General features: G+C 38.1%; 1 protein-coding gene across 1 annotated transcript in view; it reads left to right on the forward strand.

Annotated features, from left to right (window-relative positions):
* Window positions 1-15,247: 15,247 nt before the first annotated feature.
* LOC139466665 (dnaJ homolog subfamily C member 25 homolog) overlaps window positions 15,248-18,971 on the forward strand; it is a 31,926-nt gene continuing 28,202 nt past the window's right edge. The window contains exon 1 of the mRNA XM_071248260.1: window positions 15,248-15,374. Within this exon, the coding sequence (XP_071104361.1) occupies window positions 15,266-15,374 (109 nt within the window). The 5' untranslated portion in view covers window positions 15,248-15,265. The remainder of the gene's footprint in view (window positions 15,375-18,971) is intronic.

Raw genomic sequence — 18,971 nt, forward strand, 5'->3', positions numbered from 1 at the left:
GCAATTATGCATTATTCAGAACCAAAAATACGCAGGCGTTGAGCTAAATTCCAACTTCAAATCTTGGGAGAGAACAATAGATGCTTGCTCAAAAATGAAATCTTCAACGATGATGCTTTTTAAGTCTGGCTGTCACTCTAAAGGTCTTAATCCACTCACGAGTGCAAGTCTGATTCGTGCTGTCAGCCTTCTCCGGGCACTCTTTGGCTGTGAACTTTGGACCACCTTATCCAAAGGTGAACAAATCTCACTTCTGTCTCAAGATGTGCCAAGGCCTGCCTAGAACAACAAGGACTGACATCTGTAATACACCAATAGTTTGGCATTCTTTGGAATCCCAGCCTGGTTCATAGTAAAAGCCAATCCAAACATTAAGAAACAGTTTGCGTTCATTGGTTTAGTATGTGCCCTCTGGAAACCCTGCAATGTTCAAGGAAGCTGCTTTCTCTGTGGTCAACGTCGCGACGACCCTCTTACATATGCCCTGTGTCAATGTGAGACTGTATGTGTGTATCGAGACATGCTGGGGTGTGACATCATCAACTCTGGTCCTGTGGAACTCAGTGTCCAACTCCAAGATAAATCTGACAATGATCTTGTCTGCAGTCTCCTGTCCAATGAGGACGAAAAACTGTTCCAAATATCTGTGATAACAAGACTATATATGTGCAACTTCTAAAGTGACTCTCAATTCATGTTAAATCTCTCCTCTTCACTGTTAACTTAACTTGTTCTCGGTGTAGGAATAGGATATATACTGGTAGCCAAATCCTTGCTGAATGTGGCAAATACCCACTGTATCATTTATTGTCGTAAATATATATTTCAGTTCTATATATAGTGCATCTAGAAAAGATACATCTTCCCGAGGCAAGGGAGTTAACTGAGTATAAAAGTCCAGTTTACACGGAAACATGACTTTTATAGTCAGTTTACTCCCTTACCTCGGGAAGATAAAATAGATATAGTACTGTTTAAGGAAGGTATCAGTAATTTTGTGAATTGTAGATATGTAAGATTTGATGGGGTTGGGTTATTCACGATATTCCCATCGTTCACAGTTCAAGATAATGGTTGCAACCATAGCTACCAGCTCCACAAAGCAACCGGTGTCAACTTTAGCTCTTTGGTTGCGATCGTAAGGCTGTATGACATCGTCACTCGAAAAACCTATTATTTCTCGCCTTCATGTTGTTTGAATCCATGTGTACCTATGATAAAGAGCTTTATTTAAATTCTTCCAAGGTAAAACATATAGCACGACCAATTCTGGATAAACATGACGTAAACAAGTCGGAGCAGTTCTGCCTCACCTGCCAAAATATTAATCCAATCGCAGAAAGACGAAAAGACGTAATGTATGCCTTAAACAGTTTATCTCAACGATTATTATACATTTCTCGTAGTGTTAATTATATTTGTATATAGCAGATCAGGTGGTGAGAATGTTCAAAAACGGTTAGTAATGTCGGGTGTCACAAAAAAAACAACAATAAAAATATCAATTTACTACACATATCCACTCGGTCTTATCTTAAATATACTTGAGAACACTCATACTTTATACATAAGTTGTTAATTCTGATCCGATACCAGCTGTACATTCACAGTCATTACACATGTTTAGGCTACAGCCTTCGTTTATGAGTTACTGGATAGCATCTTCATTTAATCTAATTGCATGTATTAACTTTAATAATTAAATCGATTGTGTTTAAATAGTTTATTCATGAAACTGTTTTGTATGATTAGAAATACATGTTTCTCGAAAATAAATACTTAGCTTAGGAAAGAAACCCATTTATATAAAAAATATTTTGAATAAATACATACGATATATCAAACTGTGTCATTTAGGGTTGAGTCAGACCAGTCTTAGTCTGCCGATTAGGTTGACTACCAAGTTGTTGGTCAGGCAGGCTGTGGCTTGTGTTTTGGTTTCACATTGCTGTTGGCAATGACATGACGCTCCGTGTCGACTTGGAATGACCAGATCAGCCGTACAAACTTAACATATTACACCCTTTTTATGAAGATTATCATAAATAACGACCTGTGGATTTGGAATGATCAATTCGCGTGTACAAACAAGGAATAGTACTCGTTCTATATGCACTGAACCGCAAAAGAAACGTCACCCCAAGTAACAATGCATGGAAAGTTTAGATTTAACATTACCTTGTCCGGACAAAATGAAATTTAATGATAAAAAAACAAAGCAGATGACAATAAAACCAATCACCCAAACGCATCACGTCAACGGCCATGGTAACCCGATGCAAATTGAAATGCACATGCGTTCCTCCATTTCTTGCCCTATAAAAATCCACCCATATCGGATAACAATCATTCGTTATTGAATTGCTACCACATGCCTAGATTGACAAGAAATCAGGGACACCAAGCCCTTGGGTGTATAACATAGCTTTAGTGGTAATGTCTAAATGTTCATGTATATATATATATATATTTTATCTTTAAAATCCACACAAAGTGGTCAAAAGTGGTCCTTCATATTGCCCTAGGGATAATTGTGACCACACTAATCATCATCATTTTAGTGTTTATCCATCACTGGATCTATCACTAACTGCAAGTATTCAGGACTAAGCTTTAAACATTGGTTTTAGGAATGCCACTATTTCTAAAAATTCTTTTTGATTTGTTTGTGATGAACATTGTGAACATTAACTGTTATACATCTGTGTGTAACAGGAAACGTTTATAACATACATGCGTGGATCCATTTATCTCCCACTCTATTTCATATATGTTTGCCTTATTTGTAGACAGAATACTCCTGGAGAAAGTTATGGTGTTCAACAGTCTTTGAAGGAGAGATTGAGTAGATACATTTCTGGTAGATTAGCAGATGACAGAGACAAAATGTTAGGAACCAGGTGTCTTCAGGTCAAATTAACAGGGGATGGTACTCTTGTAGGTAGAAGGAAAACCTTGATCAATTTTGGTTTCTCTGTCTTAGGCGATGGCTGGTGTAAATCCTGTAAAGGGAACTACCTTTTGGCTATGTTTTATGCCAAGGAAGGGTATGAGATTGTAGCAGAGGCTTTGACAGACATTATCAAGGAAGCTGAAACATTGGATCATCTTACTGTCGAGGGGCCAGTCTTTCATGTACAGTTCTATCTAGGCGGCGATCTTAAATTCCTCAATATGGTGTCAGAAATATCCTCCTGTGCTTGTTTGTATAGTTGTCTCTGGTGCAAATGTCCTGCTAGTGACAGATATGATACCCAAAAGCAATGGTCAGCCTCAGATATATCACACGGGGCTCGAACTGTTGAGGAGATAGCATCAATGTCAAGGAAAAGATCACAGAACTATAACTGTGTACACCCTCCCCTACTCAAGTTTATACCAATAACTAGAAGAATTCCTGACACTTTACACTTGTATTTACGCTTATCAGATCAACTTGTGAAGCAATTGATATATGAGCTAAGGAGCAGAGACAACATTAGAAGGAGCAATGCCACATACAAAAGAGATCGATGTAAAAACATATCAAGGTTTGAAACCTTTGTTCAAAGTCTTGGAATTGAGTTTCACTTCAGAAATGAGAGAGAATCTGGAAGGTTCACTTTCAGAGATTTCACAGGACCAGAGCACAGAAAAACTGCTGCTCAGATAGTCCTTGGGGACATGATCCCAGATCATCCAAAACTAAGAGCTATAATCTTCCTTTGGGGGGAACTTGGTAGCATTATGTCAGTCCGGGTCAAAGGAATTTCACAGATAGTGAAATAAAGGCATTGGAGTGTAGGTGTAAGGCCTGGGTACACACATATGGTGATGTCTACCAGGGGAAAGATGTGACCCCTTACATGCACATTCTTGAATATTCCAGAAATGATAAGACTCCATGGTGACTTAGTGTCCTTCAGTCAACAAGGTTTTGAAAAACTAAATGACTGCACTACAGTTTGGTATTTTCGATCCACATCTCACCAGGGAAGAGCTGCATTGAAACAAATAATGCTTAAACAAAACCGTCTCGAGTTCTTACAAAATACATCAGAGCGAAAATCACTGAGGTCAGCAAAATGTTCTCTTTGTCAAAGCAGAGGTCATAATAGTAGAAGCTGTGAAAATCATCCCTGAAATGCTCAAATACTGTCTTCTGGACAACATGTTATGGATCTTTCCCGGTAACACTGAACACAATTGTCTGATTTTTCAAGCTTCTTAACTTGTTTTATTGTGTCAATAAATCTTAGGTGTGGTGAGTAACTAAATATTAAGGATACAATGGTTTCATTAGATGAGTACAAATGTTTTACAGATTTCTTAAAAGCAATTTGAAATCAAAAGGAATATATGTGTCTTTTATTTCTTGACACAATTTGGTTTATTAAGATTTGATATTATTGACACTATATCTGTTAACAGTAAATTCAAATGACCAGACAAGTGAAACTAAATATTTCATTGATTATTTTACTTCCTATATGACATATTTCTGCAGGTAACTACGATATAAAATGGACATTAGATTGTGGACCGTACATCTTACACATATCTCCAAATATTAATGCTTCAATTATTTTCATTTCATAGGCAATTTGTTTTAGATTTCTCAAAAGCTTTTTCAAAATCAAAGGAGCGTGATGGGCTTTGCAAGAGACGATATGGTATTATTATGTGTGTGTTTTTATTTCTTGGCACAATTTGGTTTATTAAGTTTTGATATTACTGACACCATAGCTGTTAACAGTATATTCAAATGACCAGACAATTCATTGATTATTTTTCTTGACTTTAGATTGTGGACCGTACATGTACGAATAACAGGATGTCCTCCTTGTTTGTATTCTTCAGTGAGAGTACACTTTTTAGTTGCTAAGTCCACTGGTTTTTAATAATCTTATTCCCCTAATATATGCGTATCATTAACATACATTTGGTGACTGGTGATTTCACAAAATGTGGACCTTGTTTGTGACTTCTGAAAACGTTTGTGAGATTATAGGCAGTGGAAGACAACGTTATGAATATGGTAAACCATTTTGTGAACTAAAAAATAAATCATTTTGTTTAAATGATATCTTGTTATTGCCTACCATGTCAATGGTGCATAAAAGGTTTAATTCAAATGTTATGACATTCATGATTGATTTGATTATTGTAAACTGCTCATCATTTTCCTTCTAGGAATAATGGTTGTTTGTTGTTTAACGCCGCACTCCGCCATATTCCAGCTATATGATTGCGGATTGTAAATAATCGACTCTGGGCCAGACAATCCGGTAATTGACATCATGAGCATTGATCCGCGCAACTGGGATACGATGACATGCATCAACCAAGTCAACAAGCCTGACCACCCGATCCCGTTCGGAAAAGCAAAGACAGCTTTTTACTGCAAGCATGGATTGCTGAAGATCTATTCTACCCCGGATCTTAACGGGTCTCAAGGAATAATGAGCTAATGCTGCATAGTATTATAAGGGTATCTTCTTCAGAAGCCTCAGGTCTGTGATGAACAGACTGGGGGTTCTGCAAATAATAATACCCTGAAAAATAACCTTACCGTTTTCATAGCTGAAATTTGTAGTTAATCCCCAAATTAACAAAACAACAGACAGCAGTATACGTTTCGTGACAAAGAAGGTCGCTGATTTACAAATACTATCGTCCTAGAAAAATAATATAGGGTAACGACATGATCACAAACAAGAAACGTGACGCCAATGACGTCACATAACAATAGAATAGATAATCTGTCGTAAGGGAATGCGGGGTGCTATCACGTTACAGTGGTCCGAAGTTTTTTATATGCAGAAAATAATTCTAGCCTATTTAGCAATGCTGGTTGGCGCTATTAAACAAAAATGTACACAACACCCCCTTGAAGTAAATGAACTCTTCCACTGACGGGGTAAGTAGGTCACGAGTAAATTTACATTACCATGTCTTGACATGCTGACACCACGTCATCGCCGAGACCGTCTTCAGTGGGCAAAACAGCACCAGCATTGGCGCCACCAGCAGTGGGGAAGAGTCCTCTTCTCAGACGAGAGCCGTCACTTTATCTCAACAGCGGATAGCAGAAAGAGAATCTGGCGACGCCGTGGGGAACATTATTCGGATGCTTGTGTTGTTGAGAGAGACTTGTGGGGTGGTCCGAGCATCATGGTGTGGGGTGGAATTGGTCTTGCACAGCGGGTCAGCCCTGTGGTCTTCCAGAACATCGGTCCTGGGAGAGGCAATGGTGTCACAGCAGCTCGGTACATTGATCAAGTCTTGAGACCACACGCCATATCTCATTTGCCACGTCGCCGCAAACACGAGTTTCAGCATGATAACGCCCGTGCCAATACTCCGAGAGCGGCAAGAGACTTCCTCCAGCAGAATGGCATCAGAACCATGCAGTGGCCTGCCCTCAGTCCAGATTTAAATCCCATTGAGCACCTGTGGGAGAGCACCTGTGGGACGGCTGAATTACGTCCGACCAAGGCCGACAACTGCAGCTGAGCTGCGTCAGGCGTTCCTCAGAGTGTGGGCTCAAGTGCCTATGGTCTTCATCAACCGCCTCATCCATTCCATGTATCGACGTTGCACGGCAGTCATCAATGCACATGGCGGACACACGTGACACTGACTTGTGATGCCATTTTCTCAGAGACTGGTGTTGTGTTTCACTTTAAGAACATTTAAACTTTAATTTCAGTATTGAAGATCAGTTTTGCCAAGTTTCACCTATTTAATATGTCTCAAAGTATGTTTACAGTGTTTGGACAAATAAGGTTTCTCATATTTCGATCCATGGTGACGTTTCTTTTGCGGTTCAGTATATTTTGATATATGTAAACCACGTCATAAGGGCTCCATCAAATTCTTCAATGATTTCGCAAATGTGCGAATAAAATTCTCCCTCAGTTTAGGCGCAGTTGAATGTATATTTTATTGAATGTTGACATGTTTATTTGTTATTTGTACCTTTGTCAAATTTCAAGCATCGTTAAACATGAACTGGAAGCATGGACTATAAGTATTTTGTTTTGACTTTTGCAACTATTCGGTTTGCAAGGATCAGTAATCAAACAATAATTATTGGGGGTGGGGGCATTAGAAATCGGCTTCCCATATTATACCCATGTGGGGAACTGTACCCGATCGCAAGAATCCACGCAACCCCCACATAATACCCCCGTATATAACATGTCATATTTGGCCTACATGCTCTGAAAATTCTCGATATTTCGCATCTTTTGATATTATTTTTGCTCATGTCATCTCTCGTTTTATTTATGAGTTTTTGATTATATTTTCTATTTTATCAAACATATGACATAATTACAATAATTCAACTTCAAATCGCACTCTTTTATGATTATATGAACATGTTTTCATCTGTTTCCGGCATACGCCGCGACATTCTTGACTCATTCGGAAACAACTTGAGTCATTCAGTGTCGTGTAAGGGAGGTAATTTCATAGTTGCCAAAAGCATAGTTTAAAGTGTAAAACAGAAAATGAATTGAAACCAATATTGATCATAGTGTTTTTAAAATGCCTGGGCACCCTTTAGTCTTCTTGTGTGTCCCCGGGGTGACTTCTTTGCAGTGCAACTGCCTCGAGACGAATTCTTGAGCCTCTCCTGCCTCAAGAGTGTCCTCTTGGGGAATCCCTTGTGTCTTCTTGGCAGTCGTCCTGCCTGAACGACTGGGCGCTAACGAGTGTTGCGACCATAACCCTATATATGCTGTTTACAGTAACGTGACGGGCAGTCAGGTCCTAGAACCGAACCTTCCAATCAACTGTCGGGGACATAATTTGGATCCGAACAACTTGTGGCACCATTCACAAAAAAATCAACCCATTGGTCCCCTGGAGAAGCAGTGTACTGAAGTCAGCTTGTGTTTTTGGTTTCTTTGCAAGTCTAAGGAGAAACCATTTGATAAATATAATCAAACCCCTTTCTTACTGAATATATATAATCACATTGTAGAAAACATGTAGGAAAACATTTTTGTGATCTTTTTCTTGCAAAAGTTGTGTTTTAAAATATCAATTCTAATTCACATCAGCTTTTGTTAAATTATGACCTGATCGTCCTGTACAAAAGGCTATATTAAAGTGTCTAAAAATACAGCACATTATTTATATTTCTATATCATAATTGGGCCCCTGTTTATGATGGAAAAAAACATAACTGAACTCATAAATATATCTTTCTAAATACACATTTTAACGCCGCACACAGCAATGTTCCAGGTAAGTAATGGAGCCTGAAGACAATCCCGACATAAGCATTGATCTACACAACTGGAATATGATGACATGTGTCAAGCAAGCCTGACCACCTCATCCCGTTAGTCGCCTTGAAATGGGGGCCTACTTAATCTATCTAATATGAGCTTTTAGCAAATGGTAGGCTACATTCCCGCTAGAAAGGCAGCAAGAGAATCGGCAGTAATTATGTACAATAAAATCCTTGTCGTTGTTGAGCACCAAAGGACATTTCGTCAAACTTTCATGTCAAAATTACTCGAGGAGCTATACTATATACTAGTAAACATTGAACAAACATACCCCGACTGTCTTAGTGTAGCATCGCACCCGACCCAAAACCTGGTTGTCTTCGTGCAGTATTGTACCAAACTCTTACCCCGGTTGCCTTAGTATAGCACTCAACAAAAGTCTGGTAAACGTCTGATACCTGCATCACTTCGGACTTTCCACACAGCCACATAAAGCTGACATTAACAGCCCAATCCAACTCATAAAATCACTCAGCGTAACATCGTACGGAACCCACGACCTGACCGTCTTGGTATATCATCGAATCCGAACCATAACCTGGTTGTTTTGGTATAGCATCGAATCCTAACCTTAATCTGGTTGCCTCAGTGTAACTGAGGTTGACTGTGTTAGTGTAGCATCGTACCTGGACTTTGACCAGGCGGTCCTAATCTAGTGCAGCATCATTCCAGAACCTTGCCCCGGCCCTGAACACCGAACCCGATCTCTAACATGGCTGTCTTAGTGAAGCGCTGTACTCAAATCATGTCCTGAATGGAAATGTGCATCTTGTCGGAAGCAGGGGTTGGTCCTGTTATTGAAGCATTGTCCCGAGCTATGCCTGGCTGTCTCAGTGTATCTCCGTACCCGAACCGTTGCCAAGCTGTATCAATGCAGTATCGTAGCCGAAGTTTTGCTCATCTACTGAAACCAAGGGCTGATTGCACTAGTATCGCACTGTACAGGAAAACAACATGACTCGCTCAGTGTAGCTTTGTACTTACCATGCCCTGGCTATGTTAGTGAAGCATGATAGTACGCGAACCATCATTGGTTGTCTCAGTGTAGCATGATAGTACGCGAACCACCATTGGCTGTATCAGTGTAGCATCGTAGCCTTATCATGACCCGACTGTCTTAGTGCAGCATCGTACCCGAAGTAGGACCTGCCTGTCTTGGTGTAGCCTCGCACCCGGACACACATTGTACCCGGGTACCCATTGAATCGAACCCGGGTCTTCGGCATTTTACCGACTAGGCTTCCCCCACCGCCCCTATTTGTTTTATTAACAATCTGTCTCGAGTCTTTTCACTTCAGAACCAGTCCGTCAGTATAGGCATCCTTAACGTCTATGCACAGGACCATGTAACTAATTATTACAATAAAAATTAAAAAGTCGCAAAAAAATCATAGACGAGGCCGGCCTACTAATTATATCAATAAAAATTAAAAAGTCGCAAAAAAATCATAGACGAGGCCGGCCTTTGGCCTCGCCTATGATTTCTTTTGCGACTTTTTAAGTTTTATTGTTATAATTAGTTACATGGTCCTGTGGTCTATGAAAGACATTCAAATGACGGCCAGTTTTTAGTCGAGATATACCGTGTATCTAACAAACTGCTCTGCATAGCGACCTCTGGAACAGTTGTACATAAGTCTGCTTATTGATGTAATATACAAATAGCAAGGTAATAGATCGTGGAATACATGACCAACAGAAATCATAATTTAGGCTCTCGCTGCTGTAGAACATGTCAATCAATCAATCAAAGTTTATTTCAGAAGAAAGGTCATTGGCCCACGTACAATAAATTACAAAAATCAATTTTGAGACAGATGTGCGTTTTGTCTAACAAATGGAGAGTTGTATATAAACTTTGCACAATTAATCAACATCAATTGCTTATTGCATGTCACTTGAGAATACATTTTCTTAAACATGGGTTATGACAATAATATTTTAGGAAATATGTTTCTTAAATGCTTATAATATGGACATACTAACATGCAATGGAACTCATCTTCAACAGCTTGCATGTCACAATAATTACAAAATCTTTGAGAATATTCCACACCACAGCGTCTACCAACATTTTTCATCAAGGTTAGCTCACCAGATCGTAATAGGAAAATAATATGTCTCTAACGTTGGTTAGATAAATTTGTTAAATTGAATTCAACGTTCAAAAGTAACTTAACTTCTTTAAAGATTATAAATTTACGAGATTCACAAACTTTACTATACCATTCTTGTTGATAACAATCTTTTAGTCTTTGTACAAAGGTATCAATAAATATTTTACAATCACTAACTTCTTGCGAAATCCAGACAAATCCCAATCCATAATCAAACAAGAGTTTGCCACTAACGTGGCTATATTCCCCGCCCCTGTTGCAGAATTTATGACATAATTAAATCTAAACAAACCCTAACCTTTTTTTAACCGAGGTGGAACTTGTCATGGAAATTGTAAAAAAAAGATGAGTTTGGAACCTCAGTCCATCTTGTTGCCAAGGAAACGTAAAAAATAAACATTTCTAAAATTTCTAAATAGCAACAGGCACCAGGTCAGCATGTACCTGACAGACCTGCAAAGTGTGATGAAAAGATATTGAACGGTTTATGAATTATGCTCCGGAAACGAACCCTACCCTCACAGAACCTAAGTCCATCTTGTTGCCATGGAAACGTAAAAAATAAACATTTCTAAAATTTCTCAATAGCAAAAGGCACCAGTTCAGCATGTACCTGACAGACCTGCAAAATATTGAACGGTTTATGAGTTACGAAACGAAACGAAACGTGACGGGCGTAGGGACGGACGGACGGACGGAGCCCATTTCTATATTCCCCGCCAATTTCCTTGGGCGGGGGATAATAACGTTTTTTTAACATATGTGACCCATTTAATGCGACCAACATCATCCAGAGACTTCAATAGCATATAACATTGTTTGGGGTATCTAGTATTAGGTAAATATAATAACTGTAACCAATATTTAATACACCTTTTATGGCAATCAACACACAATACATATCTACCACAATCCCCTAATACTGCTGCACTTGTTACATGATTTCAAAGACCGAAAAACAAACATACAAAATTTCACATGAATTTTTTCAGCTGCTGGCAAATTTGTTAAAACCCCACACTTCTGACGAGTACAACAATATGGGCTTTATTTGCATATCAAAAATCTTAAATAAGGCTGAGACAGGAATATTCTTAAAACGAATTCGTATTTGCTTCAATACAAAGAGAGCTTTATTAGCCTTATTCACCAGGGTATTGACGCCCAAAGTTCCAACACAAACGGTTTGAAAATATTAAACCCAGGTAGCTGTAATAAGTAGAAACTTTAATATTAATGTTTCCAAATTTCCAATTCTCTGTATTTCTACGTTTGCCACCATTCCTGAAAACTAAAATTTCAATTTTATCCATGTTTACTTGCAATCCTCAATTCAAGTAAAATGTTTGAAGTATATCAATCTTTCTCTGTAGACCAATAACGCTGTCATCAAATAAACATAAGTCATCTGCATATTATTACAGCAAAATATCAACTTAGTCCTGTCCAACAAAAATACCTCTCTGCCCTGAAGATTGCAACGTAAGTTCTAGCTCAACAATAAATAAAGAAAACAACAAAGGACTCAATGGACATCCCTGTCTGACACCACTTAAAGTATCAAAGAAACATGTAATTTCATAATTAGATAACTTAACGGCTGATGTAACTTTGGAGTACATATCTTTAATTACCCCAAGAACTCTACCATGAATACCTTTTCTAAACAAAATATACCACAACAGTTTACCATTAACACAATCAAAGGCTTTTATAAAATCAACAAATAAACATTAAAATCGTCCATTTGTCTTAGATAAGTACTTTTGAATCAAACTCTGCAAAACAAAAATATTATCAACTGCGCTATATCCAGTCCGGAAGCCAGCTTGAGATTCTGGAAGCTTTTCAAATATATCACAAAACAAAGTTAGTCTTTTGTTCAAAATAAATGTAAAAACTTTACTTAATATATCACTAAGGGTAATACAACTATAATTATTAACGTCAGCCTTGCTCCCTTTCGACCCGTGAAGATTCCGGGGTAGAATAGGTCTTCAGCAACCCATGCTTGCCGTAAAAGGCTACTATGCTTGTCGTGAAAGGCGACTAACTGGATCGGGTGGTCAGGCTCGCTGACTTGGTTGATACATGTCATCGATCCCAATTGCGTGGATCGATGCTCGTGATATCAATCACTGGATTGTCTGGTCCAGACTCGATTATTTACAGACCGCCGTCATATAGCTGGAATATTGCTGAGTGCGGCGTTAAACAACAAACCAACCAACCAACCAACCTTGCTCCCTTTCTTATTATTATGAAGTGGTTTCAGAAGACCTCGAGTCCAATCCTCGGGGTACTGTCCATTCTGCAATATAGTGTTATACAACACAACTAAATATGGAATAAGAAATGTTTCACAACATTTAATCATTTCTGGAAGAACTGCGTCAGGACCTTCTGCTTTCCCATCTTTCAAATCATTTATAGCATTCAAAACCTCTTCATGTGTAAAATAACTATTCAAAATATCGCAGCCATCACAAGAGGTGCAAACATTGTCATTGGGAACGTAACTATCATTTCCGTTCTTTAAAAACGTACTTGTAATCAGAAAATGATCTGACTCACACCTAGTCTATACACAAAACTCATAAGTCAAATAAAACAAGTTACTTGAACATCAGCAATAATCAACTATACTGGCTCCCGAACCAATACAAGTAAAGTCCCCACCCGGGTCTGACTGTGACCTACCGTTCATCATGTGAATACCTAGCGAACAACACAAGTCTATTAGGTCAAATCCATATGAATAGATCATATCATCTGTAGATTGACGGGTCATGCTCAATTCATCCGATGTATAGTTCATATTTTCTAAAGAAGGAATTTATTCATTTCCATCTGCAATGATATAGTCTCTCAAGTTACCAGTTCTAGCATTTAAATCGTCCATAATTATAATCGTCAAACATGAGAGTAAACAACTCTGTAAATAGTCGATACCCTTCTGTTCCCTTGTATCAGTTTGGACGCATGAGTATATAGGATGGATATACACGCATCCATACACAATGTCATTATTACTACCTAGTAAAGCTTATGAAACAGTATAAAAACACAATCTATGTATTCTAGCCAAATGTGTTTGATGTATCCCCAGATCTTGTTAGAAACACCAGCTGCTACTCCTCCCCTAGCTGGTGTTAAAGTCGCGTTGATTTATATAAACAGTATATTCGGAAAAAGCACTACAAATGTCGTTTAAAGTTACATTACTCCAGATTTCAATACAACCCAACATGTCAAATCTAGCACAGAAAGTTATAAAATCCTGATCGAGTAATGTGTATTTTAATCCATTGACATTCCAAGCTACAAACTGTCGTTGTTTACAGTTGTGAAATGCTGTCAACACATGATGGGCCGGGCCGCCTCCCTAGCAATCTGAAGATCATCAAGCGCACTGACTGCACGCGTAAGTCCTCGTTTCTGGGATGCCTAAATGTCGGGCCACGAAAAGTCGGGCCGGGCTGGGCCAGCGGGTAATACTAAAAATGGATTGCAGAATAATAAAACGGAACGTGCATATCTAGGCAGATCTCAATTGTCCAGAAACGTACAGTTTTGCTCATTTAATTGAGTTTGAATCAAAATGTATCTTCAGCAATGTAATAAACTGATAATTATAGCTACATACCGAGAGTCCATACCGAAAAGTCAGTGTCTTGACTGTGTCTTTTCTTTGATGAGAAGGTTTCCCACCGACCTTAGCGTGCAGGGGTGTGATGTCGTATGTGTAAATATTATCCTCGATATAAAGCTTATCGAAGTTCAGATATGCTTTTTGATCATTTTCACGAGCTTGAATCATTACAGCAGAGGCCATATAATAGACTACTATATGGTCTCTGGTTACAGGTAGTAGTTTCTTTCTCTTCTGCCTTACCCTCAGGGAAAAATCTTCTGTGATAAACATACCAGTGTTTCTCGAAGCCTTTGCAGCCTTCAAAATAGACACTTTGTCCTTTCCGTCCGCTAATTTCACTCTGATACCTTTCCCCTTCATGATTCGATGAGCTCTCTGGATTTTCACACTATCTGACATATGTAAATCCTTTCTGATAATCTCCTGCACAACCCGTTCACTATCTCCCTGTTTCGGCATGTCATGAAAAATCAAATTGTCCTTCTACTCATCTTCTCTAAATAATCCACTCCGTCATCCATGTTGTCAACTAACCTTTTCAACCGTACATTTTCCTCTTCCAGATCTTCACATTTCTGCTTTATTTCACTCAACTGAATACTTACAGACCGAAGCGTACTTTCAACAGATTGTAGTTTGTTGTTCATGGAGTTGTTGGACTTTTGCAGTATCCTACCACATTTTGCCTTCGACGCAAAATCTTCACAAGAACTGCTGCAAACCTTCCAATAGCAACTCTAAACTGTTCTATACATGCTCCCATTGTTGTACATCCAAAAATTAGAACATGTCTTGTGATATCAGTGTCTGTGTATATGTATGGCCTCCATATACAGGGACTGATTGGGGGGTGGGGAGGCGTTCAGCGCCCCATTTTGAAAATCAAATATGGGTACTAGTATCACGTACACATTACCAGTATTCATCCCCAATAAATAGAATAATAAGGTCTTAAAATTCTACCGTGACTGTGACCACCTACCCATACGAACTGGTGACCTTTATTTCAATTAATCTGTGTGTCTTTTAGGGAATGATCCACCGCCCACTAAATATTCATGATCATTCAAAGTATATTGGTTCATAAAGATAACGACGGTATTAAACTCAGTACATTGCGTTGCCCCAAGGTACTCTGTTGGGAGCTGTTGGCTAACTCTAGTCTCCTATTTTATCGTGGGCTAGCCTACATGGCCTGAAGTGTCAACATGGCAAGAATGGCCGGTGTACAAGTGTTAGTGCTCCTCCTAGCAGCTATCTCGTGTGTGGATGCGTTCATTGAAGGACTCTACTGTGGCAGGGAAAACTGCTATGAAAGTAAGTTAATATCACCGAAGCTGACGTGTAGCGTCAGTGAAATGAATGTATGTTTGACCGCGTGATGGCCAGTAACGACACAGTTTTCGCGCACTTGCGGAATCGATTTGGTACACATCAGCTACTTTAACGATATTTGTATGTTAATTTTTAAATTCCTGTTTCCACATTTGCTGAAGATACAATTTCTTTACAGCCCAAATTTCCCATCCATCCGCCTTAATTGAAATTCCAAATACATTAATGGAATTCTTATATGAACCTTGTGCCGGTGCTTTCAATGGTTGAGTTGCCATACACGATGCTCTAGTATTGTACACGCACGTAATGGGAGGAGCATACGTGTTAACAGTAGACTGGTGTTATCTTAAAATACAATTGTCTGAAAAAGACAACCAGAATAAAGTTAAACATAATTATACACCCATTTCAGGATATGGAGATTCATACATTAAGATGCATGATTTTGTTTGTCAACTTATAATATTGTGTTCATTATTCATCCACTGGCTTCCAATTAGCTTAATCACCTCTCTGTGTCCATCAACTAGTCACTGTAACAACTTAGATGTCAATAAGTGTATATATACCTATGTTGTTTAGCCCTATCCATCACTTGCTTGATAAAGGTGTTAGGATCTACATCGAAACGTCGCACTAATTGTAATAAAGAAGTTGTTCATCCATAGAACTCGTCTTACTTCATCACTCCAACTTCTAAATGCCACTCAAAAAAGATACAATATCAACATTTACATTGACATCTCTTGATACATAGTGCCTCCTACTCTGTGATGGAAGTAATTCTCTCACCAATCTATGCTTGCTGAATTTACATTAAACAAGTTGTAAGGAATTTATTTTAGCAACTGTATCGTCTTATATTGATGGAAAAAAAGTATCATGTATCATGAAAACTCACAGTGTACATCATTTCACCCCTGTATTTGAGGATGGTAGATAGTGATGCAAAGATATTTGGTATTCTCGTCATTCCTGGAAACAACCTCTGATAAAAAAATTATCAAGTTGGAAGGGAATCTTTTTCACTACTGTGTTGTGATAGCTGTTCAAATTCTACATGTAATGAGGATTGTGGATTTTTTTAATACTCAAATTCATATCAACTATGTGGTATTTGTGTCAATAGTAATAGCATTATTTGGGCAATTGAATAATAATATTTTGCTGCATAATGATTCCATACAACGAGGGTGAGCGTGCTTATGACATATACCACAGAAAGTGGTAATGTCACCTTCGGCCATCTCAGCGATACCCTTTTGAAAAGGTGCCGTTGCCACAAGCAGGATCATTAGGCATTATTACTTCTAAGAAACGTGTGAAGATAAGATGACAGTTGATAATTCGGAATTAATATAAGTGTCAGTGATGAAAATTGATCTTTAGTATCATATTTCTTAATACCATGGAAACTGGTTGCATGAGGATAAGAAATGGAGTGTCCATGTGAGGAACTTGGGAAACACATCTGCTAAGACATTTACTGACAATATTGCTTGATATTGGCTATCTTATATGTCTGTTTAGTGTTTACAGCTGTTGAATGAAACATACCTTATTGTCATAAAAATGGCATTATAACTTGTCAGTCTATAAAGTCTATATTGATAGGTGCTAATGGTGGTTGACAATGCTCTCAATCTAAATACATGCAAAAGAACAAAAAAAAGCTCTGAAATAGAGCCTATAATTTACATTATTCATATGAACACCCACATGATTTTGTTACACACATTATTGCTGTCAGATAGACTTTATCGCTTCACATAACAACTTGATTCATTAAATTATATTGACATGTTTAAGGATAATAATATATCTACCATTGTAGATGATTGTACATATAAGTTAGTTTCTTCTACACATACAACTACCCAACATAATGACTGAAAACTGATGTAGTTAACGTGAACCAGGCTTTGAAACTAATTGTTATTTCCACCAGTCCACAAAAGCGATTAGTTACAGATGGTAAATGTGGTAGTCCTTCCTGAATGTTACTGGTCTCTGACTAGGGGACTTACATTACTTTCAAACCCTGAGAATAGAATTTGTCCACATTTATGTCCATTTAGAGAGTAATTAAATGATCGATTGCAAAACTTGTTTCTTTCAATTTTGAGACATACCCCACACCCCCAAAAACTTAATTCTGAAAATGTTGAATTCCTCTGTTTAGTGACCTCTTTAGTCGTAAGTTAGGCCATGCTTATGGACTGATGTTTATTTACTAGGTGTTTAAAGTCATTTGTAGGGCTTTTTATAGATCAAATCTGCCATTCTTTATTACAAACTACTCTTGATGGACTTAGCCCTATTGTGGGGGACGGTATAACCCTACCTTGTGGAAAGACTGCATGACAGCTGACAGCTTATGACTGAAACATAGGATCGGTTTAGTTCAGTTACTATAAAACATTGAGAAATTTTGAGAAATCAAAAGTTGATTTTGTCGGATGGAAAGCTTGAAGGGCCATTAAAACCCTCTTCAATTCATGCTGTTATAGGTATAGATGACAGGACCAATAAACATGATAAAGAAGACCCGGCTTAAATGCTTAGTTTAACATTATTGCGTGGAATCCAATGTTGAAATTTAATATTAAAATACCTCTAAATTTAGGAGAGAAAAACTCAGTCTGGCTGCCAAGGGCAATTCGTTTGGAATCATAGATAAGTCCCTGGGTGTTACAAAGGGCCACTTGTATGTTTGTCCTGAAACTATTGGAAACTTGGAATGACTACAGTAATGTTTTCCCTCAAATCTAGTCATGTTAGATTAGCCACCTGGATTTAACTCTGGTCATTTCCTTGTTGACTGTGTGTCTCCCAGCTGTATTTAGGACATGTATAAGTGAAGAGTCATGGTAGCATCCAGCACAACAGTTCTTTCTTCCTGTTATTTGTACAGTTCGATGAAGTCCTATGTATGTTAGAAGTACCTAGCATGGAAGCTGTTCAAGGGTCCTCACACTGAACAGTGGATGCCACACTTTGTAGTTTGTATGCTTGACAGGTTGTTGGCTAACCAGCTAGCTTGGGTAGGAAGAATTAAAAACATTTGTGTAACTCAGTTTGTTTCTATTTCATTTGGCATAATGTTGTGTGTGTCAGTCCACTCTGTGGAAGTGGAAAAACAAATAATGGCTAATTCAATTTAAAGTGCATAATGTTTATAATTTCTATTGTAACATAGCTATTTATATTCATTCAAATTATTTTAATCTTTATTTTAGATTTTTGTTTTTGTCTCTGATTGGACAAATTCATTAACCACCTAAATAAAATAATACTGAAGTAACATTCCTTTCACAAATAAAGCCATAGCAACAACACTTGACCAATAGTTTGCAGTGTGATATGTATGTATCTTCTTCAGGTAGTGGTTGCCAGTGTAAACCATCCATGCCCTGATACAAACATGATTTTGTTAGCTTTTATAGAAACAATTCATCTTCATTAAAAAGCCCATCAGCAATAGATTTAATGAGATTATATCCATATAAGATATCAATGAAGATACAAAATGTTATTTTGGAAAAAGTGTTACAATGATTGCAATATCAGCGTGGC

This window comes from Haliotis cracherodii, unplaced genomic scaffold, assembly GCF_022045235.1.
Source record: "Haliotis cracherodii isolate W230 unplaced genomic scaffold, xgHalCrac1.p SCAF_19, whole genome shotgun sequence".
NCBI classification, from domain to species: domain Eukaryota; kingdom Metazoa; phylum Mollusca; class Gastropoda; order Lepetellida; family Haliotidae; genus Haliotis; species Haliotis cracherodii.